Source organism: Odocoileus virginianus, chromosome 10 (assembly GCF_023699985.2).
Source record: "Odocoileus virginianus isolate 20LAN1187 ecotype Illinois chromosome 10, Ovbor_1.2, whole genome shotgun sequence".
Lineage (NCBI taxonomy): Eukaryota > Metazoa > Chordata > Mammalia > Artiodactyla > Cervidae > Odocoileus > Odocoileus virginianus.
Window position 1 is genome coordinate 34,651,390 of NC_069683.1, and position 26,262 is coordinate 34,677,651.

The window sequence follows — 26,262 nt, forward strand, 5'->3', positions numbered from 1 at the left end:
TGCTGTTCGTTGTTTGAGCGGCTGACGGGAAGGAGAAGCCGGAGCTCCGGCGGCGCTGCGGGGCTGCAGTCACGGCCGGAGCCCGAGCCGCCGCTAGTCTCTGGACGGACTATAAGCCAGGAGTACCGGCTGTGGAGAGGCGGGGCCCGACGCCCGCTCCCCTTCTCATCTCACCATGTCGCGGGGCTCCATCGAGATTCCCCTTCGGGACACTGACGAGGTGAGTGTCGAGCATGGGGGAGGGTGGGGGCCGTGAACTTGGACGATCTCCCCTTCTCCCTTTCTCTCGACTTTGTTTCCAAAGTAATTCTCTCTCCCAGATCGAACTCCCCTAGCGGAGCTCCGACCACTTCTTCCCCAGCCCCGGCACCCTCCCAGGCTGGGAACATCAGGTCCCCGAAGCCTTGAGGCCACCCCGAGGAGTTCTTGAAAGTTCCCCTCCAACCTGTTCGTATTTGACAGTCCTCTGCTCTTCCTAATTCAGAGGCGCGGGAGTGTGAGCGAGCGTGATCAAATGTGAGGCACCTCACAGGTCACAGAGATGGACACCTATGTCACCGTGTTCTCTCTGCTGCTCAAACTAAGTATCTCTCCCCTGGAATATGTAGGATGTCGCCCTTCGTCCCTTAGAAACGCGAGTGTCGCTGCACAAGGCTCTCTCAGCCAAATAGAGACCACAAGCCGCTGCTGTGTGCAGATAGAATTGGCCACTCTCCCTCCCTGCCTCCACTTTTATGGATGTCCAGTAGCTTGTCTGAGTAAAGCTCTCAGAACTGGTGTTGTTTTATTGGCTATCTCATATTCCTGTTTGTTTGTTTGATTGAGGTACAATATTGAGATGTGTTTCATTTACCATAAAATACAGTGGTTTTTAGTAATATTCAAAAAGCCGTGTAACCACCACCACGATCTAATTCTAGGAAATTTTTCTACTGTTATTTTTGTGCCACAGTCAGGAGTGTGTGTGACACAAATGCTGCCTCCATGATGAATGTGTGCAGTGGCAACTCAAGATTGCTTGCTTCTAGGATTGTGCTTCTTGTCAAACCGATGGCATCAGAGTCTCTGGGGTGCTTATCTACATTTTACCTGCATTATGCATTAAGCAGAGTTTCGTTTCATGTTTTTCAGAGCTTTTTATAGTTCTAGTGATTTGAAGACAGCTAGCAGGATTTGTTTGCTATGCTTTTACTTTACTATTCCATGTAATGTATTTGGCATATGCTCCTTAAATATTTCTTAACATATACTTTTTTAGCCTTACAGAAAGTGAACACAAATCCTATGTATTAAAAAAAAAAAAAATTCTATGTATAACCAGACTGAAGAATCTCTCGGAAAAGAGCAGTCAGAGGAGAAACATGAATTTCAAAAAGAAAAACAGGGACTTCCCTGGCACCTTATGGTTAAGACTCTGCATTTCCACTGCAGAGGGCACAAGTTCGGTCCCTGGTTGGGATATAAGATCCCACATGCTGTGGTGGCATGGCCAGAAAAAAAAGAAAAATAAGAATTAAAACCTACATTTTGTATTTTAGGTCATTGAACTTGATTTTGATCAGTTACCGGAGGGAGATGAAGTTATCAGTATTCTGAAACAGGAACACACACAACTGCACATATGGATTGCTTTGGCGGTGAGTATTCATGTAACAAATACTTTTTATATGTTGACTGGAAAAAAATATGTGGTTTCTGTTTTCAGATACAGTAATAGCCAGCTTGGGTGAATGATAGTACCATGTATGTGGAAGTTAATTATATTATATTCCAGTTTCCTAAGTGGTCTGCTGGCCTCTGGTAAATTAGAATATGTTGGTAAAATTCACTTAAGCCAAATAGTACTCAGTATTGAACATTTGATTATTTAGTGGTTATTCAGTGAGGACTGGCTTATGATTTGTAAATAAACTGAGAAAAAACAAGGTGCCACAATGTAAACAGTCTAACACCCTCTACGCTCCTCAGTACTAGTTGCATGATTGTGTTTCTTTTTTGTGGGAACATTATAGGAAATGATTATAGTAATGAAATGTAGTGAATACTTTAATCATTATTCCTAAGCAAGTTTGCCACAGGTCACTTTTCATGTAAGGATATAAACAAGGCATCTAATGTTATCTTGAATAGTCAGAGAAATAGATCTGGAATTAGGTTTGTGTCCATTGCTCAAGCCTAACTCTTGAGTTTCTTAGGCATGGATTTACAGAGAGGTACTATCAGTGACAAGTAGTGCCTTCCTGACTCGAAGTGCTAAGTCTTCTTAGTCTTTGGAAAGCAGGCCATTAATGCTTTTCACTCATTTTTTTAAAACCAGAAGGGTACTTAAGTTTTTTTTTTAGTACGAATGCCTCCTTTCACAGCACTTATATGAAAATTGGAGTCTTGCAGGGTTAGCATGACACTTGTAGTAAGATAAATTCATGAACCATTGTGGGCTGCAGGTTGTTAAAACAAGAAAGAATGTAGGCTTTGGGATTAGAAAGGCCTTTGTTCAAACTCCAGCTCAGCTGCTAATTCCGTGACCTTCAACAAATGATCTATCTTCTGAGCCTATTTCCTCATCTAAAATAGGGGTTGTTAACACTGAATTAAAAGATAGTTGTACAGATTAGAGATAATGTCTGTGAAACTCCTGGCATTGTTTGTGGCCCAAAGTAAGGGGCTAATGATGGATATTCCTTATATTATTAACAAATGAAACAGATATCCACAGAAGTTATTCAACAGGCCCAAAGTCATAGATAATTTTTGGTGGATCTAGAACTAGAACCCAAGTTTTTTGTTTGAAATTCTTTATACCTCTCACTATTTCTTCTCTCTTTGGCTCTGATTTAGTTTGAAATCAATTATTGCTGATTAAGGTGATGGAAACATTTGTAGTGATTTAATTTTTTAAGCAACTTGATTAGGTATAATTCACTGTAGTAAACTGCAGACATGACTGAGCTATTGAATACAACACAGACACTTGAGAAGTTTTAGCACATATATACACCTGTGAAATGATCACCATATTTATTTATTTATTTATTTTTAAAATTACTTTTCTTTTTTTTTTTCCATTTATTTTTATTAGTTGGAGGCTAATTACTTTACATCATTGCAGTGGTTTTTGTCATACTTTGAAATGAATTAGCCATGGATTTACATGTATTCCCCATCCCGGTCCCCCCTCCCACCTCCCTCTCCACCCGATCCCTCTGGGTCTTCCCAGTGCACCAGACCCGAGCACTTGTCTCATGCACCCAACCTGGGCTGGATGATCACCATATTTAAAATAACACATATATCCATCGTGGCTGAAACTTTCCCCCCAACTCTCCCTTCCCCACCCTCCCATAGTGCCCAGGCACTTATTAATATTATTATGTATGATCAGGTAAATTAAGTCAGATTTCTTTGAATTTATGAAAGAGGAGAAAATTGCCAAATGAAAGCAAAATAGTGCACATGCAAGTCCTGATCAGCTTTTTGTCACTGAAGATTAGTTTGAGGTTTATCCACATAGTCGCATATATCCAGTAGCTCCTTTTTACTGCTGAGCAGTAGCCATTGTACAGTTAGACTACAGATTGTCCGTTCACCTTTTCATCAACAGTTTGGTTGTTTCCAGTTGGGGCCTATTACATATAAAGCCTCTGTAAACATTTGTGTACAACTTTTTGTATGGACATACAATAATTCTAACTTGATTATTTGCCTTATAGCTGGAATACTACAAGCAAGGGAAGACAGAAGAGTTTGTCAAGTTGTTGGAAGCAGCGCGTATAGATGGCAATTTGGATTATAGAGACCATGAAAAAGACCAGATGACTTGCTTGGATACATTGGCGGCCTATTATGTTCAACAGGCTCGTAAGGAAAAGAATAAGGACAACAAGAAGGATCTTATTACACAGGCAACCCTATTGTATACAATGGCAGATAAAATTATTATGTATGATCAGGTAAATTAAGTCAGATTTCTTTGAATTTATGAAAGAGGGAAAAATTGCCACATGAAAGCAAAATGTGTGTAATAAGCAACAGAGTTTCTAAAAAAATTTTTTTTAATATGGTTGATAAGAATAGTCAAAAAGGAGAAGGGTTCCTTATTAAAATAGAAATTTCTTATACTGTTGAATTAATATGGGCAGATTTAGCATAGAAATTTATAAACATGTTGAGTTGGTAATTCCAACATCCTCAGGTGAATTTCAAATGTATTTTAAGGAGTTTGAACTTTTCTTTTTGTCATTTTTCCTGATATAGACAACTTGCATTTTGGGATAATTTCTCAATTTGTAATTAACAATTGCTTACTGATAGTTTAAACACACTATAGTGATAGAGGAATTTGTGTGATGTTCAACTTCTCTCCTATATGGTTTTCATTTTCATGTTACACATTTGTCTTAAATCATGGTTAGTCCTGGGTAAAGTCAAGTGTAAAATGGTACATTACTTTTTTAGAACCATTTGTTGGGAAGAGCCTGCTTCTGCCTTCTTGAAGGTGACAAAATGGATCAAGCTGATGCACAGTTTCATTTTGTACTCAACCAGTCTCCAAATAATATTCCAGCACTGCTTGGTAAGTCATTTTCAGCAACCATCTTAGGAATCTTTATTTTTCAGCATGTGCCTAAAATACATCTCTTTGTTGATAGCTCCTTAGTACCTGGGCTGGGCAGCAAAATAAAAGAGCTTTACCTTATTAAAAATAAAACGCTCGTGGGATGGGGAGGTGACTTCCCTCGTGGTCCAGTGGTTAAGAATCCACCTGCCACTGCAGGGAGCATGGGCTCAATCCCTGGTCCGGGAAGATTCCCCATGCCATGGAGCAGCTAAGCCCATGTACCTCAACTACTGAGCCTGAGTGCTTTAGAGCCTGTGCTCCACAACAGGAGAATCCACCACAATGAGAAGCCCATGCACCGTAAAAAGAGCTCCCATTCACTGCAACTAGAGAGATCCTACTTGCAGTAACAAAGACCCAGTGCAGCTAAAAATAAATAAAATTTTAAAAAGCAAAAAAACTCTTGTAGGGAGTTCCCTGGTGGTCCATTGGTTGGGACTTAGTGCTTTCATGGCCAAAAAAACAAAAACAGAAAAAACTTATTGCAGTAGATCATCATTTCTGTTGAATTTACAGAAATAGAGTATATACTAGTTAAGCATAATTTGTAATGTACTTCTAGAGAGTCAGTAAACAATCTATTTGGAAAACTCTAAGCTAATTTTTGTTTTATAACATTTCACATAAATATAGGACTGTTCTATTTATAGACATAGGCTAATACATCCTTATGGAAAGCAAATTTAAATATGAAATCGTTTTTACTATTTTTGATTGTTTTTTACTGGGAGATATATTTGATCTAGGTGAGTTAGTGGAGAGTATATAACACTTGAGTTCTTTAATAAGTGCATGTTTATTTTTAAAAATCATTACAGGTAAAGCTTGCATTTCTTTCAACAAGAAGGATTACAGAGGCGCTCTAGCTTACTATAAGAAAGCCTTGCGGACTAACCCAGGTTGTCCAGGTAAAAGAAAAACTTCAAGCCTAAGCTGTAAATGATCTAACTTAAAATATTGATATTTGATTCAAAGGCTGGGTAGAAGTAGTTCTTAATATATCTTTTTGCCCTATACTTTTTTCTTTCCAAAATCACATTTATTTAGCAAATTTTGAAATTAAATGTCAAGTGTTTCCAGAAGGAGAGGGTGTCAGACTGTGTCAAATTCTGTTGTTAGGCCAAGTAAAATAGGGAATGAAAGTTGTTCATCGGATCTGGCAACGTACAAATCATTAGTGACCTTGATAAAAGCAGTTCTGTTGGAATGATAGAGGTGAGATACTCCTCGGAGTGGAGTCCAGAGAGAAAAGGGAAGGAAAGGAATTGGAGGCAGCAAGTGTAGAATCTAAGGAGCTTGACTTTCTAGGGAAAGTAGGAATGAAGTGACACTGGAAAGAGAAATGGAATCAAGAGAGGGTTTTTTAGGATAGGAGAGTGTGTATGGATGAGAATGATCTAGTTGAGAGGGAAATTTTGATGATGCGGGAAAAAGAGGGGAGGGTTGCTGGTGCAGTGACCTTAGATGAGAATGGGTAGCATCTAGTGAGCACTGGAGAGGTTGGCCTTTGATAAGAACATGGTTGACTTTTGGCATGGCTTTGAAATTGGGAAGCATTTATAAGCTTGGTTCTGCAGATGTGCATGTAGCCGGTCACTTTATTTAAGGCTATAATGAAGCTCTCTGTTTAAAAAATTGCTCTTTAAAAATTAGATCTTGAAGGTACAGTATAGCCAGACATATTGGAAGACTGACCTCCAGTTTTCTGACCTCCAGTGAAGTCAAGATTGTGATACATCCAGAGATTTTATAGTGTGATTATATTGAGGTTAATTCTGGGATTTTGCAACTTACAAATAGTGTTTAAGCATTTAAAAAAATTTGAGTCCCAAGAATGCCTTAGTTTGACAGGCTAAATAACTTGATTTTATTTTTGTAGCGGAAGTTCGTTTAGGAATGGGCCATTGCTTTGTGAAACTTAACAAACTGGAGAAAGCTCGTCTGGCATTCAGCAGAGCCCTGGAACTCAATTCCAAGTGTGTGGGAGCATTGGTGGGACTGGCTGTTCTAGAACTCAATAATAAAGAGGTGTGTGATTTAAAAAACTGTTTAGTTTCTGACTGTTTTGTCAAGTAAATAGTATTAAATAATATATTGAATTATATCTCAACAGAGCTGTTAAAAAATGCAATCTTTTGGAGTCTTTTCTATTATTTGCCTTGGGGATTAGCAGTAAATTGTTTAGGACAGTGATATCAAGTATATTTATTACATTCACCCAATTTCAAAGGGCAGAAATGCTTTCCAGTGGCAGTGTTTCTGCAGTAAAGTCTGTTAAGAAAGCTAAATTCTAAAAGTTTAACTCACTATTTGAATTTATTTCCATTATTTTTCCTTCAATTTTTATAGTTTTTAAAGATTACTTTCCATTTGCGTTATTACAAAATCTTGGCTATATTCTTCATGTTGTACACTACATCCTTGAACATAGCTTATGCCACCCACTTCCCAACCCCTCTATTGTCCCTCTCCTCCCTAACTGGTAACCAGTAGTTTGTTCTCTATATCTGTGAGTATGCTTCTTTTTTGTTATATTTACTAGTTTGTTGTATTTTTTAGATTCATACAGCATTTATCTTTCTGTGACTTATTTCACTTAACATAATGCCTTCCAAGTCCATCCATGTTGTTACAAATGGCAAAATTTCATTCTTTTTTATGGCTGTGTTGTATTCCATTGTATGTATATGTGTGTGTATCACATCTTTATCCATTCATCTGTTGATGGACACTTAGGTTATATATCTTGGCAATTATAAATAATGGTGCTATGAACTTTGAGGTAGTGTTTCCTATTAATATTTTTGTTTTTTCAGCTGTATACCCAGCAGTGGAATTGTTGGGTCATATGGTAGTTCTATTTTTAGTTTTTTCAGAAAACTTCATGCTGTTTCTATGGTGGCTGTGCCAATTTATAATCCCACTATCACTGTTTGAAATTTTTTATTGCTGGTGAGAAAGTTAAAACGAACTATATTTTGGTATCTGAACTTAGATTTGTATAATCTTATTTCTTCAGACTAGAAAGGAAACTTTGAAAAAGTGCTATTTAAGTAATGTTTCACTCATCCCTGCCATCACTGTGTTTCTTTTAGGCTGATTCCATCAAAAATGGTGTCCAACTTCTTTCCAGAGCCTATACTATTGATCCTAGCAACCCTATGGTATTAAACCACTTAGCAAATCACTTTTTCTTCAAAAAGGTAGGAGAAATCATTTATTAAAGATGTTTAATTTTAAATCCTTATCTTTGCTTTTCTGCACTGCGGTTGACACTTTATATTTTTAACTTCAAAAGAAATTTGAATCAAGAGAGTTTTTTCAAGTTAGAGTTTGTATTAGTATCTAGGTATGTCTGTCTGTTCATTCAATCATTTAATAATTATTGACCCTGTATACTGTATCCAGTGTTGTGATGGAGGCGTGAAATTCAGTAAGACAGTTTTTGCACTCAAGGAGTTCAGTTTCATAGAAAACCCAGACTTGTGAACAAATGTAAATGTAAAAATAAAGGTCTCTACCCTGCTGTGGTAGAGAAATGAAAGAGGAAATGATTAAGTGGTTAAGAAAAGTGTTTACCACCAAGAAGGAAAACGCTCTTGAGCTACGTTTTTAGAAAATGATCACTAGGTAGCTGAAAGAAGAAAGGCACAGCTCTATGAAATAGTCTTAGTAGTTTTTTGCTTGTTTATTTTTGTATGTTGATCATGATGTCATTTTTAAAGTTGTCACTAATTCTGTAGAGCGGTGGCATTCTAGATTTCTCAAATACTAGAAAAGTTTTTATATAATTGGTAAGCATGAGTTTAATAAGTCATTTTGCAACTAGGTACTAAATTATACCAAGAACTTTAATTAAATAGCAATTTTAAGTAAAAGTTCACAAAACTACATCCATCCTTATTAGTAATAGATGCTATATTGCTGTTGCTGTTGGTATGCATTCTATCCTTACTAAATGCCAAGTACTGTTAAAAGTGCATGCCATGAATTTATGTAATATTCAAAACAATCCTGTGAGATAGGTGATATTTTCTTAATTTTGTGGATGAGTCATGGAAGCGGAGTTAATACCCTGAGGTCACACAGCTGTTAACCATGATGCTTTACTCTCCCTGGCTATAGAAGCATACTCCCCTTTCATAGTGAATTATTAATTAAGCTTTATGCTATAGCTGTTAGAGTACTAAAAGGCAACTACTTAAGGAGAAGATGGAAACGTTTTAAAAGTAAATGAAGTGTTACTGTTTTAAGATAAAACATTTACACAAGTTAGATTGGTTTCTATTGAAAAAAAAAAAAACAAAAAACTGAAGACTAATGATTCTGAATATTTGAGTGCATATCTAGTAGTCAGTGCTTACAAATGTTAGAACAGTTTCCTTGAACCAGTGAGAATAATGCATTTTTAATTTTCAATGCTAGTCACCCTTCCACTGCTGAAGATAGAGACTTGCTTCTACTGAGCACAATTAGTATATTCAGAACCTTAAAGATTACCTAGGTGAAATATGTAAACCAAGGGAGTCTATTTGAGTGTTACTGAACAGCTCATCTATGATCAGTACTGTGCTGGGTGTCATGAGGTCCTCTTGCACTGAATATATGTCTGTAAGGTTTACAGAGCATGTTTACATATGTTTTCTCAGTTTGTCATTAAAACAGCTCTAGAAGGTACACAGGCTATTTACATACCGTCATTCCAGTGAACAAGATATAAATTTAGCTAAAGGCTGTGTCATGTAATTAAAAGTCTGGAGTTTGAATCACTTAGTTCAGATTCTGGCATCCTGATTATATATAGTTCCTTGGCTTTGGGCCAATATACTGATTTCCCTAAACCTTAATTGCCTCACTTGTAAAACAGTAATAATACCTACTTTATAGGATTTGAGGGGTGGTAGTTAGGGTTGTTAAATGTAATATCTGTATTACATACTTAACCTAATGGGAAACAGTCACTGTTAAAAGCTGCAATCCCATTATTATTTATAATATAAAAAAAATGTCAAAAACTTTACATCAGACCAGATTTCTGGTCAGATGAATAAAACACATTCCTATTAAAACTGAAATGTTGTTTCTACCCCTGATGTACCCCTGATGTATGAACTCTGACTTTGAGACACTTGGCAGATTAATCAAAAGGAAAGTCAAATCTAGTAGAAAGGTCATGACCCATGCATTCAAATAGAGTTATATGCAGGTCCAGGTGCTGGTACTTGTTATCTTCATGTGATAGAACATATCCTTGGAGTGGGGAAGAAAGTAAACTGAGATTCTAGCTTTTCACTTTGGATAACAAACATAAGTTTCTGTTTTCTCATCAATAAAATGGTAATAATGACATACTTTGCAGGGAAGGTTGATTAAGCTTAGAACTTAAGTATACCTAGCAGAGTACTTTGGATATAGTGAAAGTGTAGTTGCTTAGTTATGTCTGATTTTTTGCAACCCTATAGAATGTATCTCACCAGGCTCCTCTGTCCGTGGAATTCTCTAGGCAAGGATACTGGAGTGGATTGCCATTTCCTTCTCCAAGGGATCTTCCCGATCCAGGGATCAAACCTGGGTCTCCCACATTGCAAGCAGATTCTTTACCATTTGAGCCACAAGAGAAGCCCTTGAATATAATAGTTCTTATTAAATCATAACTGCTCCCATTACTTTTAATAAGGGACTTAACTTCTCTTGGGTTTTCTCATCACAAAAATAGGCCTGATGCTTCAAAGGATTATTGTGGGGATTAAATGAAGTAATAGACTTACTGAGCAAATGTTAAGTACTATACAAATGTTAGTTCCCATCTTCCCTACGTTTATCAGCACAGGGAATAAGGAGAGTGATTTGTAAATATGGGTACAGTGCTGTTATTGTTAATTCAGTTAACAAATTTTAAAGTGAAATTTGAGGAACCCTATGACTGAGACCAGTAGAGTTGTTGGAGCTCACCCATTGATTTTTGGGTCTTCCTTGTTCAGGATTACAGTAAAGTCCAGCACTTGGCTCTCCACGCATTCCATAATACAGAAGTGGAGGCCATGCAAGCAGAAAGTTGCTATCAGTTGGCTAGATCATTCCATGTCCAGGTAAGTTAATTTTACACCCTGGAGTATCTTAATTCTTTAATGGTTTTCCAGATCTTTTAAAAACTTTTGTATATATTGTTGGTCTTGTTTTATTTTCATTTTTTAGGAAGATTATGACCAAGCTTTCCAATACTACTATCAAGCCACACAGTTTGCCTCATCCTCTTTTGTGCTGCCTTTTTTTGGTTTGGGACAAATGTACATTTATCGAGGTGACAAAGAGAATGCATCTCAGTGCTTTGAGAAAGTTTTGAAAGCTTATCCTAATAATTATGAAACTATGAAAATTCTTGGCTCTCTATATGCTGCCTCAGAAGACCAAGAAAAAAGAGATATTGCCAAGGTACATTTTTAAAAGTCTTAGTTATTTTCTGGTAGCTATCCCTAGATGCTCATTTTTTGTTATTGCTTATAGAAATATATTGAACTCGGTTTTGATAGCTGAGTTTGTTCCAGTTGAAATAACAACTGACGTGCTCACTTCGGCAGCACATATACTAAAATTGGAACGATACAGAGAAGATTAGCATGGCCCCTGCGCAAGGATGACACGCAAATTCGTGAAGCGTTCCATATTTTTCCAGAAAGATAAAGACCATTACAGTATACTAACACATATATATGGAATTTAGAAAGATGGTAACGATAACCCTATATGCAAAACAGAACAAGAGACACAGATGTATAGAACAGACTTTTGGACTCTGTGGGAGAAGGCGAGGGTGGGATGTTTCAAGAGAACAGCATTGAAACATGTATATTATCTAGGGTGAAACAGATCACCAGCCCAGGTTGGATGCATGAGACAAGTGCTCGGGGCTGGTGCACTGGGAAGACCCAGAGGGATCGGGTAGAGAGGGAGGTGGGAGGGGGGATCGGGAGGGGGAATACATGTAAATCCATGGCTAATTCATGTCAGTGTATGACAAAAACCACTACAATATTGTAAAGTAATTAGCCTCCAACTAATAAAAATAAATGAAAAAAAAAAAAAGAAATAACAACTGACATTAAACAGGATAGAGTAGCTACCATGTTTTACTTTCATAGCCTAGAGTTGGAATGCCTTAGCTTAATGATCTCTTTTTATCCCAGGGCCATTTGAAGAAGGTCACAGAACAGTATCCTGATGATGTTGAAGCTTGGATTGAGTTGGCACAGATCTTAGAACAGACTGATATACAGGTATTTGATCACATTTTTCATCTACCTAATGTGTTTTTGGTAAGTCTGGTATAGTGTTTCTTTCCTTTTCACTTACACCTTATTCCGTCCACCTTGAAAATACAGGGTGCTCTGTCAGCCTACGGAACAGCAACACGCATCCTTCAGGAGAAAGTGCAGGCCGATGTCCCCCCAGAGATTCTGAATAATGTGGGTGCCCTTCATTTCAGACTTGGAAATCTGGGTGAGGCAAAGGTAGGAACGAAGGACTAGTTCCTTCTTTTGAACTGTCAAGTTCACTGCACACTTTTTTCGATGTATCAACCAAGTCTTTTCACAATGTAATTTTCTTTTCTTTCTCCTAGAAATACTTTTTGGCATCTTTGGATCGTGCAAAGGCAGAAGCTGAACATGATGAACATTATTATAACGCCATTTCTGTTACAACGTCATACAATTTAGCCAGGCTGTATGAGGCGATGTGTGAATTCCATGAAGCTGAAAAACTATATAAAAACATCTTACGGGAACATCCTAATTATGTTGACTGTAAGAATTTTAAACTTTAATTTTTGTGTATTAAATGCTCACAACAGCAGCAAAAATTAGCCTGGAAAAAATCTTTCTTGGAACTACTAATAAACAGTTTTAGGGAATTTCCTGGTGGTCCAGTAGTTAGGATTTCTTGATTCCACTGAAGATTAATTCCCTGTTCAGGGAACTAAGATCCTGTAAGCCACACAGTGCAGCAAAAAAAAAAAAAATAATAATCAAAACAACCTATTGAAAAACCAAAACCAACTGTTCTAAAGGTTATACCTTTTCTTCAAAGCAGATTTGTGGCCTTAAAAAAAAAAAATGCAGCTTCACTTAAATTTATCCTGGAAACAGAAGGAAACAACTGAAAACCAGTGGGACCATATTTTATAGACTAGTCCATCTTCAGTGGGTCAGCTACCTTTACTAGGCTTTTAACAACTCCTTGACATATTTGGTTATGGGTTTATCTTTATGGTGGGTTCTGTTTTGATTTATAGTGTTTATAATAGTCATAAAGGACAGTGCCTTTCCTGGAAATAATTATTCCTAAAAATGTTCTATTGCAACCTGAACAGTGTGAAATTTGAAAAGTTTCTAACTAAAAATAATTTATATGCTGCACTTCCCTTAAAAGAACCTAAAGCTATGATGTTTTGACTCTGGTCAAATCAAGGGCTAGTAACTTGGTCCCTGTCATAACCGTTATGAATAAAAAAGTGATTTAAAATAAATGAGATTTTAGTTGAATTCCAGGCTTAATTTGAACTGAGTTGATAGGCAATTGTAAACCATCGTTGGTTTCTTGAGAGAGTGACATTTTCTGGAAAAAATAACAATTTGACATTTGTGTGGCACTCCTTGGTGGCTCAGACGGTAAAGAATATGCCTGCAATGCAGGAGTCCTGGGTTCAGTCCCTGGGTCGGGAAGATCCCCTGAAGAAGGAAGGACAATCCACCACAGTATTCTTGCCTGGAGAATCCCATGGACAGAGGATCCTGGCCTCCTACAGTCCGTGGGGTTGCAAAGAGTTGGATACGATTGAGCGGCTGACACTTTAACTTTTAAAATCATTTAAGGGAAAGAGACATAGTTAGAGCCCAGGTTTTCTAACTAGTAATCCCTTAGTAGTATGTTTTCACTATTGTGATATGCCAAGCACAATGCTGTATATGAGAGAGAAATTGGAAACAAAACAATGTCAAGCTTTTAAAATAACTTAGCTTGAGATAATGACTTGATCCAGAGTGCCGGCTTGGGGGAATGGAGTAGAAGAGAGAATCTGAGATTTCAAACAGGAAGGTTTGATGGTGTCGAAGTTGCACTTTAACTTATTAGATATTTAATTAGCTATATCAATACTTGATATTTTTTTCACCTGTGATGTGTTAATGAAAAGCAATTATTTTAAAAGTACAACTTTAAAATTATGATCCTACTTTATAGCTAATATTTTAAACATAAGAACTTGTGTATTTTCAGGCTATCTGCGCCTAGGAGCAATGGCTAGAGATAAAGGAAACTTTTATGAGGCGTCAGATTGGTTTAAGGAAGCTCTTCAGATTAATCAGGTTGGTAATAATAACTCTTGGGTTTTAAAAAATAATTACTTCACCATTTTCCTTCAGTAAATCAGTTTTTTCTTTTAATGGCTGTCTAGGTTGGCATCCCCCCTTTTTTTTTTTCATTTACTTTTTAAAGATACTAAAGGGCTTCCCTGAGAGCTTAGTTGGTAAAGAATCAGCCTGCAATGCAGGAGATCCTGGTTCAATTCCTGGGTCAGGAAGATCCGCTGGAGAAGGGATAGGCTACCCACTCCAGTATTCTTGGGTTTCCCTTGTGGCTCAGCTGGTAAAGAATCCGCCTGCAATGAAGGAGACCTGGGTTTGATCCCTGGGATGGGAAGATCCCCTGGAGAAGGGAAAAGCTACCCACTCCAGTATTCTGGCCTGGAGAATTCCACGGGCTATATAGTCCATGGGGTTGCAGAGTCAAATACAGCTGAGCAACTTTTTACTTCACTTTAAAGGGTGTAGAGTCATCTAGATGTTTGGACTGTGGGCCACAGTGAGAATTAGATTTCATGTCACAGCCTACACACACACATGTGTATACAAACAGCTGAGATCAAAGTTTTACAAATCAATATGAGTTCTTGCCCTAGGCAGTGCATTGATATTTTTACTGTATTCCATTTTATTGCATTTCTTATGCTAATAACTGAGCACTAAATTGATTTTACAAGTCATTAATCCATCTCAGCTCTCAGTTTGAAAAACACTGTTGTAAATGTAGCCTATAAACCTCTCCAGGAATCAGCTGTTGTGGAAAGATGGTTGATCTCCAAATCCAAATTACACATTTTGCTTCTTCTTATATGTGTGTTTTTAGGATCATCCAGATGCTTGGTCTTTGATTGGTAATCTTCATTTAGCAAAACAAGAATGGGGTCCAGGCCAGAAGAAATTCGAGAGGATATTAAAACAACCAGCTACTCAGAGTGACACTTATTCTATGCTAGCCCTTGGCAACGTCTGGCTTCAAACTTTGCATCAGCCCACCCGAGATAGAGAAAAGGTAATCTCTTTTCATTTCTTTAAAACAAAGTTGATGCTTACTTGTTATTTGAATTTTTAAAATAATCTTTTTACAGGAAAAGCGTCATCAAGATCGTGCTCTGGCTATCTACAAACAAGTACTCAGAAATGATGCAAAGAATCTATACGCTGCTAATGGCATAGGTAATGATAAGATTTGGATATCCATAATTGTGAAATAAATGCTTTTGGAAGGATGCTTGTAGATCAGAATTTCTCTCTAGTTGTTTTTCTGGCTACAAATAGGAAGTTCTAATTCCGTGAACCTTTTATAACTTTAGGAGCTGTTTTGGCCCACAAAGGATATTTCCGTGAAGCTCGTGATGTATTTGCCCAAGTAAGAGAAGCAACAGCAGATATCAGTGATGTGTGGTTGAACCTAGCACACATCTACGTGGAACAAAAGCAATATATCAGCGCTGTTCAGATGGTAATGTTTTATTTTTCAAAATATTTTTGTTTTGTGGTCATTGTTGAGCAGTTGTTTTCTTAACCATTCTGGCCCCATCTGTTTAGAGGCTTATAATTTTATAAGGTTAAGACCAGTCTTTGAAGTCCAGACAAAGATGCGAGTCCTGACTCCACCATTAATTGCGCATCTTGGGCATGCCTCTGTAAGACAGAAATACTTGTACCTTCAGTTCAGTTCAGTCACTCAGTCATGTCCGACTCTTTGCGACCCCATGAACTGTAGTACGCCAGGCCTCCCTGTCCATCATCAACTCCTGGAGTTCACCCAAACCCATGTCCATCGAGTCAGTGATGCCATCCAACCATCTCATCCTCTGTCATCCCCTTCTCCTCCTGCTCTCAGTCTTTCCCAGCATCAGGGTCTTTTCAAATGAGTCAGCTCTTTGCATCAGGTGGCCAGAGTATCAGAGTTTCAGCCTCAACATCAGTCCTTCCAATGAACACCCAGGACTGATCTCCTTTAGGATGGACTGGTTGGATCTCCTTGCAATCCAAGGGATTAAGAGTCTTTTCCAACACCACAGTTCAAAAGCATCAATTCTTTGGCTCTCAGCTTTCTTTATAGTCCAACTCTCACATCCATACATGACCACTGGAAAAACCATAACCTTGACTAGATGAACCTTTGTTGACAGAGTAATAATGTCTCTGCTTTTTAATATGCTGTCTAGTTGGTCATAACTTTCCTCATAGAATTTTATGAGGATCCAGAATGAAAAATACTTGGCACTAATTTGCCGAGCATAGCAGTAAGTGCCAGAAGATAGTGGGATTTATTACTCATTTGGGCTTCCCTAGTGGCTCAGCTGGTAAAGAATCTGTCTGCAATGCAGGAGACCTGGGTTCGATCCCTGGGCTGGGAAGATCCCCTGGAGAAAGGAACAGGTACCCACTCTAGTATTCTGGCCTGGAGAATTCCACAGACTGTGTAGTACATGGGGTCGCAAAGAGTTGGGCACGATTGAGCAATTACTCATTTGCTCATTTTATCCTCTTCCTTCTCAGATGAGAGAACTGCATTACAGAAAGGTTAAAAGACATTTAAAAAGAAAAATCTCCCTCCATGGGGATAAGTTTTCATAGCTAGAGATTCTTGTTATGCTTTTCATATTTGTTGATTACTTGAAGTAAAAGAGTCATGCCCAGCATCTTTAGCATAGTGAGCATCTTTAGCATACCTAGTGAGAAAGGAAAAATGCTCTTACTGAAATTATTATGGCCAGAAAAAAAAACAAGTTTCTGACCAAAGATAGAAGACATGAGCAATCCAGGCTCTGGGAAGTAGTTAACCATTTTTTCTAAAAAGGATGAGTATTATTATTATTATTGGAAAGGTGACTAACTAGTCACGAGGATTTACAGAACCCTGATTGCATATGGTAGTCTCAGAGGTTGTATTTTTGGAGATCAGCCTTCTTGGTCTGCAAATCAATTGCTAGGAATAGACAGGGAAAAACCATCTAACTGTCTTCACCGAGAAGAACTCGCCTATGACAGGATATGTTGCATGGTCATAAACTGACATGTTCGTGGCAAAATTAATACCAGTATTGCTATATTAATTTTACTAAGAAATTAACAACCAGAACTGTGAGGCTTCTCATATTGATTGCCAGTAGGTTCCACCAGTCCTAAAGAAAGATGGTAGAGCACCGTAGGCGCCAGGTGTATGACTTCTGATAAATCATCAGTCAGTCTTTTCTAGATTGTATTGCTAGAGATACAAAAAAAGACCTTCCGTTTCACCTTTCAGTGTTGGTCCACATTTCAAATGGAAAGACTGTTTCGAGTATGTAATTTTTCTTGTCAGATTTCTATGTTGTGAAAATGTATGCTGGTGAATGTCAAGAATCAGTCTCAATTTAGTCTTTGAAATTAACCATCCAGAAGATAAAATACCTTTTCACATAGCTTTAAAATTGCTTGAAATTTTGTTATAAAATAATAATATCATGTAATCGTTGTGCTTTAATTAACTTTTTCTCTTGTTGTAGTATGAAAACTGCCTCAGAAAGTTTTATAAGCACCAGAACACAGAAGTTGTGCTGTATTTGGCCCGGGCCCTCTTCAAGTGTGGCAAGTTACAGGAATGCAAACAAACCCTGCTGAAGGTAAAAAAAGAGAACTCAGTTCTGTGCTGGTTTGTATTTTTCACTCTGTTTTACACATGCTTACATGCCTAATACTCCAACTAAAATTCTTTTCATGTCTTTATAACATATGAAAAATTTGCTTTGTTTTTATTTATAGGCTAGACATGTGGCACCCAGTGATACAGTTCTTATGTTTAATGTGGCCTTGGTCCTACAAAGATTAGCTACCTCTGTTCTGAAAGATGAAAAGAGTAATCTGAAGGAAGTACTTAATGCTGTGAAGGAACTGGAGCTTGCACACAGGTAAGATTTTGTACCTGTTTTCCAAACAACCTTTGAAATTGTTTGTTTAAACCCATATGTCTCAAAGGAGAATCATTCTCTAGTAGAATCATTCTGGCAACTTTTAAACCAAAGCAGACAGCTGCCACTAGGTGACGTCAAACCATAGCCAGGATCCTGCTAGAATTGGATACTATAGCCCAACCCCTATAACTGGCTAGCTTTACAGACTTGCCCTAGATTTTTTATTAATCTGAGAGTAATATGACCCAGCATTTTACACACTAGAAACTTTTAGACTCCACTTACGTTGGTTTTACCTGTTATACCACTGTCTTCTTTGAGATATTAGTTTTCCTTGAGCTAAGATTAAGGCCTTTCCTCTTAAATAACTGAATAAGTTTATTTGGCTCAACTCAATTTATGTAACTTTATAGTATTTAGTTGGTAACTCAGTGTTTGTTAAAGTTAAAACCTGACATCTCTTCAGGTTTTATCCAACCTTCTTTTGAGTTCTTGTTTTAAGTAGTTTTACCTTGCCTAGTAAATTATATGTGCTTTCATGGCTTAAGCCTCCTAACCTCCATGCTGACATATTTAGTAAATCTGGTGTTTAGTAAATATTAGTTGCTAGAATTGATTTTTGGTTGTTTGTGAATTTACTGATAATGTTAAATATAACTTTATCTTCATGAACTTGCTAGTATTGCGTGGTATGTTATTTAGAGTTCTTTTTTAAGTGAGTTGTATATGTGTTTTTCCTATTGAGATGGCAGCCCTTTGTGAATACATTTAAGTATTAAGTGTTCATTAATTTCAGTCAGTATGTAAGCCTTCTCTCAAACTTTTTTTTGAAAACAGATTAAAAATCTAAAGGGTCTGTTTCATTAATTTTTTTTTTTACATATTTTATTTTCTCATTCCATTTAGGTATTTCAGTTACTTGAGTAAAGTGGGAGATAAAATGAGATTTGATTTGGCCCTTGCTGCTACAGAAGCCAGGTAATGTTATTATTTATGGAAGGTGACTTTGGGTGAGGTAGTGATATCCGTATGGACTGGGAGAGTGACACAGTAGTGAGGGATTCTGACCTTCTAGGCATCAGTCTTTCACACTCCTCTCTGGGACTTCCTCCCTGGGCCAAGGCTTTTTCTTGAGGGTTCTTTCAGGGAATATGCCAAAGTTAATTTAGTTCAGGTCCTGAAGTTATATGGGAAAAGACTTTTCTATTTCACTAACATCAGCTGTGTGGTCAGAATCAAGATATGATTCCCGACTATGAGTTACATGTGAAGATATTGTTGGGAATCTTTTTAGCTGAGCTTTGGCAAGATAGTTATAATTTGGAAACTTAAAATAGTTGACAGTATTGGCTTATGAGAAATTAAGTTAATTTTGCTAATTAAGACTTCCTATAGGTGTCACCTAATGATCCTGCTTCAAACTTTTAAATATGTGTAAATAATGTAATGCTCTGAGTTTTAAATAAAAAGTATACTAGCTGCATTCATATTTCTCGAAATTGGGAACCTTCTAGGCAATGCTCTGACTTACTGAGCCAGGCGCAATACCACGTGGCCCGGGCACGCAAACAAGACGAAGAAGAAAGGGAGTTGCGGGCCAAACAAGAACAAGAGAAAGAACTGCTAAGGCAGAAACTTCTCAAAGAACAGGTATTTCTTGTGTTTGTGGTGATAACTAGAATTAAACGTGTGCATACATACACTTTGTATGTTAGAAAAAGTTCTTTTGATGATAGCCATGGTTTTATGGTCATAAGAACATTTTGATGAGATTTTTCCCTACCCTTTTTTCCTCATAGGAAGAGAAACGTCTCAGAGAAAAAGAAGAGCAAAAGAAACTTTTGGAACAGCGGGCCCAATATGTAGAGAAGACCAAAAATATTCTTATGTTTACTGGAGAGACTGAAGCAACAAAAGAAAAGAAAAGAGGTGGTGGTGGTGGACGGGTAAGATATGACTCCAGCTAGAAATGAAGTTAATTGATTAAATTCACTCAATGTTTAGTCGAGCTTTGGCTTTCTCCTTTGCTAACAGATAGTCTTAAACACAGAATGCTTTAAATGGTATCTAGTATTTAGAAATGCACTTCAGTGTTAGTTTTAGTATAGTTTATCTTGTAGCAACCTTGCAGTTGATGATCTTTGCTATGAGAAACATTCATCCCAATTAGCAGTCTTTAAAATATGGGCCTCACCTTGCACCTTTTCCATGTGACTCAGAGGACTGGTGACATGAGGCCTATTTCATACAGCTGTATTCTACCAGCCAGGAAAGCACTGACTGTGGTCTCGTTTGGATTTCAGCGTTCCAAGAAGGGAGGAGAGTTCGATGAATTTGTCAATGATGACACCGATGAGGACCTTCCTGTCTCCAAAAAGAAGAAGCGAAGGAAGGGCAGTGGTAGTGAGCAAGAAGGCGAGGAAGAGGAGGGTGGCGAGAGAAAGAAGAAGAAGAGGAGAAGGTAGTGTCATGGAATAACCTTTTAAATCACCTTATGAAAGTGGGAAAACACTGTTCACCTTCTGAACGTTAGGTTTAGAATTTGGGAACACCTGGTAATCTGTTAATCCATCCAGACAGAAACCTTTAATTCTCCTGCTTCCTACTTTAATCCTAAAATGGACCCCAATTACCAAACACTACAAATTTCCTTCTGAGAGCTCTGAGCCAGTCATAATTGCCTTTCTTATGTCTATAAAATTGCAATACTTAATTGGAAAATCTATGCAATTTAGAATGAGAAAAGTTAGTGGGTCAATGCCAACTGTCCACCTTAATAACCTTACAAAAGCCCTGAACCAGTCAGTTTCTCTCTGTAAAATGGTGAGAGTCATGGCTCACTTCAAGTTTCACAGGATGTGTAAAATGTGAATTTAGCTGAAAGAAGGGAAGAAGGGCTTTTAATCCTCCCATGCCATCCACTGTTAGGATAAGTGATGCCTTGTCCTCTCTTACCTGGAGGGGCCCTTGAACTTTCCCACTCCTCCCATGGTGCTTCCTTGTCCAAGAACCTCCAGGATTACCTAAGCCTGTTCTTCCCAACCCGAGGCTGACTCTGCTTGTGGAATTCAGTCAGACACACTGACCTGATGGCTGAATATTAGCAGACCTAGGATGAGTAGTTGGGAAGGAAGGAAGAGGAGGGGGAAGATGTTGAGTCTGGAGCCTGGATCTTTTCTCACATCCTCTATCACTCACCAAGGGCAAGATCTGAGCTTGTCTTACATTCATTGAGAGGGCTTAATAGTTGACTCACGTAGTCAGCAGACTTTACATAAATCCATGATTTATTTGTATGGCAGACTGCTGAGCCTTGTGCAGCAACTGTAAGTTGTGGCCTCTCCCCTTGACAGGCGCACAGTCTGCTTGCAGTTAGCACCCATAGAGAAGGGTGTTGAGAATGACTCATACTATTTGGATGGCAAAGAAGTCTTGGGCTTTATAGGCATATGAGTGAATCTTGACATACTTTCTTTTGGTATTCACTATAGACCTCCGAAGGGAGATGAAGGATCTGATGATGATGAAACAGAAAATGGCCCCAAACAGAAGAAGCGCCGTCCACCAAGAGCAGAGAAGAAGAAGGCTGTAAGTGTCCAACATGTTTTTGTGTCCCTGGTAGGCATAAAAGATGTCTGCTAGACTACATCCTTCTCCTGCAGTGTCTTCAAGCACAGACGCTTGTTTTTGAAGTTTGCTGGTTGCTGTTTGATTGTATCATTGCAGTGCAAACCCAATTTAACATGACATCCTAACAAAAGAGTCTTCACTAATCTATTATGTGTGTTCTTTCTTTAGCCCAAGCCAGAACGTCTGCCTCCTTCAATGAAGGGAAAAATAAAATCGAAAGCCATAATATCATCAAGTGATGATTCGTCTGATGAAGATAAACTGAAAATTGCTGATGAAGGGTAGGAATTTTTTGCTTGGTGTGTTCTCCTAATGAAAGATAACAGAGAGTGGTCACTCTGACAGAATGTCATCTCTGTAGTTTCTCAGAATCTTAGAACTGGAAGACACCTTATCACACACCTCATTCTGATCTTGTCATTTTGTCTACCAAATATTTGTCCCTTACAGAAGGAAACCTATTTTGAAACCTCCTTTCTTCATGGATATTAGTTGAAATTTTCTATATGACATCCTCCTACACAAAATGTATCATTTTGCTACACTGCCATTGACTGGCTTAAAGTATTAGGAGTAGCTGGATCTTGATCACAGGAAGAGAGGCACTTTCTTGACCATTTCGTCCCTTGTCAGGCAGGGATGACTCAGCACTGCCTGCCTGTGGAGGGCTTATCCTGCACTCCTTTAGCTTACAGCCCACTTGGTCAAACAATATTCTGTTTTACTTGTCCTGAACTTGCCCCTGAAGCTCCACATTTGGATTCCTAGACTAGGACTCTTAATACCATACTACGCCTTGTTCTTCTGACGGCCATCATTTCACTGACAGCCATCATTTCATTCATTCATCCAACAGATATTTGAACATCCATGTTATGAGATGAGTGCTAAGTGCTCCGAGGAAAAAGACATTGACCCTGCCCAAAGGAATTTGTGCTTTAGAAACAGTAGAGAATGACAGATAAACCAAAACTACATTATACTGGGGAAAGTGTTATCACTTATATTTTCCATTTATTGCTTGCCAGGGACCATATGTAATCTGGAGTTGAAATAGTGAGGGTTATTACTGAGATATATTTTGTAAAAGGTTGTTTAAGTCTTTTAGAAGAATAAAGAGTCCTAATCACCTGTACTTCAATTAAAAAAAAAACAGTAATAAAAAAGCTTTTTAAATAAAAGCAAGAGAGGGAGAGGGAGGCCTGGTTGGTTAGAGGTGAGGTAGCAGTGAGAGGTTAGCATGTTGAAGGGGATAGGGGTCTGCAGAGGGGCTAGCCTGGTAAGGTAAAGCATCTGTGAAGATGTTCGGTTTCTGTTTTCTCTGAAGATACTGGTTGACACAGATTTGGATTGCTTTTCTATAAACCACTGGCCCTTGCCCACAGTGTTATCCTGGTCCATTGATTAGAGGTAGAGGCGTGGTGGTTAAACCCTCAGGAAGTGTTTCCTTCTTTAGCCAGATGGAACGGAGTGAATTAGATTCCAGGGGCCCACTGGTACTTGGTGTATATACGGAATGAATATCTCGCATCCTCTTCTCCATCACGCTTCACATCCTTTCAGAGTGACCTGAGTTACATGATGTGTATCTAGGTTTCTTTCAGATGTAAACACAAAGACCCTCTCTTCAGTCTGTAGGGATGTTTTCATTGCTGGGTAGAGTAATCTGTTTCACCTCCATCACCCTTCTTAGACTGACCCTGTAGGATTTAATATTCCTTTTTTGGAATATTTGTCATGGAAACCAAAACCAAGGAATATGCCAGAAGAGAAACATGCCCCTCCTGGTGAGCGCAGTGCAGTAAGGGGTTGGGGTGGGGGGGTGGATAGCAGCTGTCACGGTGGTTAAGGGAATGGGAACGTTTGTTCCTGCAGGAAGCCAAGATTCCCTTGCCACCACCATCCCGAGCATTAGCACAAGTCACTTCCCTTTAACATTTGGTATGTAGAGGAGAAACTTGGGCAAAAGTAAACAAGCAGGCAGCAGAACCCCCTTAGCCCAGCTTCCTATCTAGAGTAAGTCTAGTCGTGTTGGAGGGCATCAGAGCAGAAGCAAATCCCAGAATAGGGATGGTGACTTGGCTCCTTGGCCAACACCTACACAGATGGGACAGGGGAACCCCACTCAGCCAACCCTTGGAAGAGGGTTCATGTCCTGAGTCTCTGCAGCCAAGTGAGGTCCTAGGCTTTACCTTTGCTGCTATGGATTTGCTTGTAAAGATAAATGTATTCCTTCCTTACCTGATTTTACATGTGAAATTGAGAAATGCTTCATTCTGATGAAAGGTGCCTGGTATGACCAGTGAGAGTCATCCTTCACTGTTTTTATTCTTAGAACTAAAGTGCCTTATTCTTTTCTCCTACTTAATACCCTTTTTATTAGGAACAGCATCTCATTTACCAAAAAAAGTACACCAAAGAAATATCATAGTACGAACACCAATCAGGTCCAGAATATTCTGTCCTTCTCTTTTAAAAGCGCATCCCCTGCTTGTCAGGTGTTGTCTGCCGGAGCCTGGTGTGTAACGAGCATTTCTCTTTGCCAGGCATCCCCGCAACAGCCACAGCAACAGCGACTCGGATGAGGGCGAGCGGCGGAAGAAGGGCGCCTCCTCGGAGAGCGACTCGGATGAGAACCAGAACAAGTCTGGCAGCGAGGCCGGCAGCCCCCGGCGGCCCCGGAGACCCCGCTCTGATGAGGATTCGGACAGCGACCAGCCGGCCAGGAAGCACAGGCCCTCAGGCTCCGAACAGTCGGACAACGAGTCCCTGCAGTCAGGGCGGAGCCGCTCCTTAGGCTCTGAGATGGACTCCCGGCCCGCGTCTCCGAGCGCCGAGTCGGACCACGACTCCGAAAGAGCATCTGACAATGAGGGCTCCGGCCCAGGTTCCGGAAATGAATCCGAACCCGAGGGATCCAACAACGAGGCCTCAGATCGGGGCTCCGAACGTGGTTCAGATGATAGCGACTAGGCATTATTTCATGAATACGCTTCATCTCTAAAGGAAACTTTTTCTTAACATATAAAAGCTGTGATAAAAACATTTCAGGTGTTTGGTCTGTGGTGAAATTTTTCCTAAGGCAATTTTTTCCCCTATCCATTCGTACATTACTATGACCGCAAGAGATGTTTCCCGTGTTAGAGTCTAATTGAATCTCTTGAGCAAAAGGTGACTATTCTTCATTTTGGTACAATTCCACCTATCATATTTGTAAAACCCCAGAAAAATAAACCCACATGCTGAAGCATTCCTACAGAGTTTTGACTGCCTGCAACAGTGGCGCACATGTCATCTTTGTATCTTTTTTTTTTTTTTTGGTTCTCCGCTTCTGTTTCTTTTCTTTTTTTTTTTTTCCATTTATTTTTATTAGTTGGAGGCTAATTACTTTACATCATTACAGTAGTTTTTGTCATACATTGAAATGAATTAGCCATGGATTTACATGTATTCCCTATCCCGGTCCCCCCTCCCACCTCCCTCTCCACCCGATCCCTCTGGGTCTTCCCAGTGCACCAGGCCTGAGCACTTGTCTCATGCACCCAACCTGGGCTGGTGATCTGTTTCACCCTAGATAATATACATGTTTCGATGCTGTTCTCTTGAAACATCCCACCCTCGCCTTCTCCCAGAGTCCACAAGTCTGTTCTATACATCTGAGTCTCTTTTTCTGTTTTGCATATAGGGTTATCGTTACCATCTTTCTAAAGTCCATATATATGTGTTAGTATACTGTAATGGTCTTTATCTTTCTGGCTTACTTCACTCTGTATAATGGGCTCCAGTTTCATCCATCTCATTAGAACTGATTCAAATGAATTCTTTTTTAATGGCTGAGTAATATTCCATGGTGTATATGTACCACAGCTTCCTCATCCATTCGTCTGCTGATGGGCATCTGGGTTGCTTCCATGTCCTGGCTATTATAAACAGTGCTGCGATGAACATTGGGGTGCACATGTCTCTTTCAGATCTGGTTTCCTTGGTGTGTATGCCCAGAAGTGGGATTGCTGGGTCATATGGCAGTTCTATTTCCAGCTTTTTAAGAAATCTCCACACTGTTTTCCATAGTGGCTGTTTGTATCTTAAGCAGTATACTGTTTGGATTTCTATTACAGTCTTTTACCAAGTGGTGTGAGAAGCTTGGTGTTAATGTCTTTTTCCATTTCAAGCTTAGATCAAGAATATTTTTATTTTCTGGAGAAAGAGGTATCTACTGTATAATTGCACCAAAGTACAAATGAAAGTTTTCTTCAATAGGGTAATACTGCAGCCATGTAGATAAAATCACAAATATATCGTTTGTTAGGTTGACTAAGATGTGGGAAAATGCTTTTCTGTTAGTAGAATGCAGAGACCTACCTAAGCCACATAATAAAATTCTTTTACCAATTTTTATGTGTAAACTTTGTGTCATTTGGGGGGCAGGGGAGGGCAGTACATTTGTATATGAAAGTTTAGTATCAATAAACTGCAAATATTTGGAAGAACCTGAATTAAAATGAAGGCTGTTTACTCAAAGGTTTTGTAAATCTTTGTAGATTTCTGGAGTGTTTTTAAAGATGCAAGAAGCTATTTATGGGGACTTTCTTGGCAGGCCAGTGGTTAAGTCTCTGGGCTTCTCATGTAGTAGGGGTGGGTTCAGTGTCTGGTTGGGGAACTAAGGTCCCACATGTAGTGTGGCTCAGCCAAAAAATTAAAAACAAAAAAACGACAGTAGCCAAGACATGGAAGCAACCTGAGTGTCCATCAACAG

The 26,262-nt window shown here is 38.8% G+C and overlaps 1 protein-coding gene and 1 non-coding gene across 2 annotated transcripts; both read left to right on the forward strand.

Annotated features, from left to right (window-relative positions):
• On the forward strand, positions 1-25,898 carry CTR9 (CTR9 homolog, Paf1/RNA polymerase II complex component). The gene is made up of 25 exons (XM_020911121.2): positions 1-220; positions 1,539-1,637; positions 3,711-3,950; positions 4,456-4,573; positions 5,437-5,526; positions 6,498-6,646; positions 7,714-7,821; positions 10,600-10,707; positions 10,814-11,050; positions 11,803-11,892; positions 11,998-12,126; positions 12,237-12,420; positions 13,892-13,980; positions 14,801-14,986; positions 15,063-15,150; positions 15,288-15,436; positions 17,472-17,588; positions 17,728-17,873; positions 18,783-18,854; positions 19,391-19,526; positions 19,676-19,822; positions 20,180-20,337; positions 21,368-21,464; positions 21,675-21,787; positions 24,053-25,898. The coding sequence occupies exons 1-25, from the start codon at positions 176-178 to the stop codon at positions 24,477-24,479; spliced, it is 3,522 nt and encodes a 1,173-aa protein (XP_020766780.2). The 5' UTR covers positions 1-175; the 3' UTR covers positions 24,480-25,898.
• LOC139037281 (U6 spliceosomal RNA) lies at positions 11,181-11,287 on the forward strand. Its single transcript, XR_011490103.1, has one exon. It is a non-coding gene; the product is annotated as a U6 spliceosomal RNA (small nuclear RNA).
• Positions 25,899-26,262: the final 364 nt, after the last annotated feature.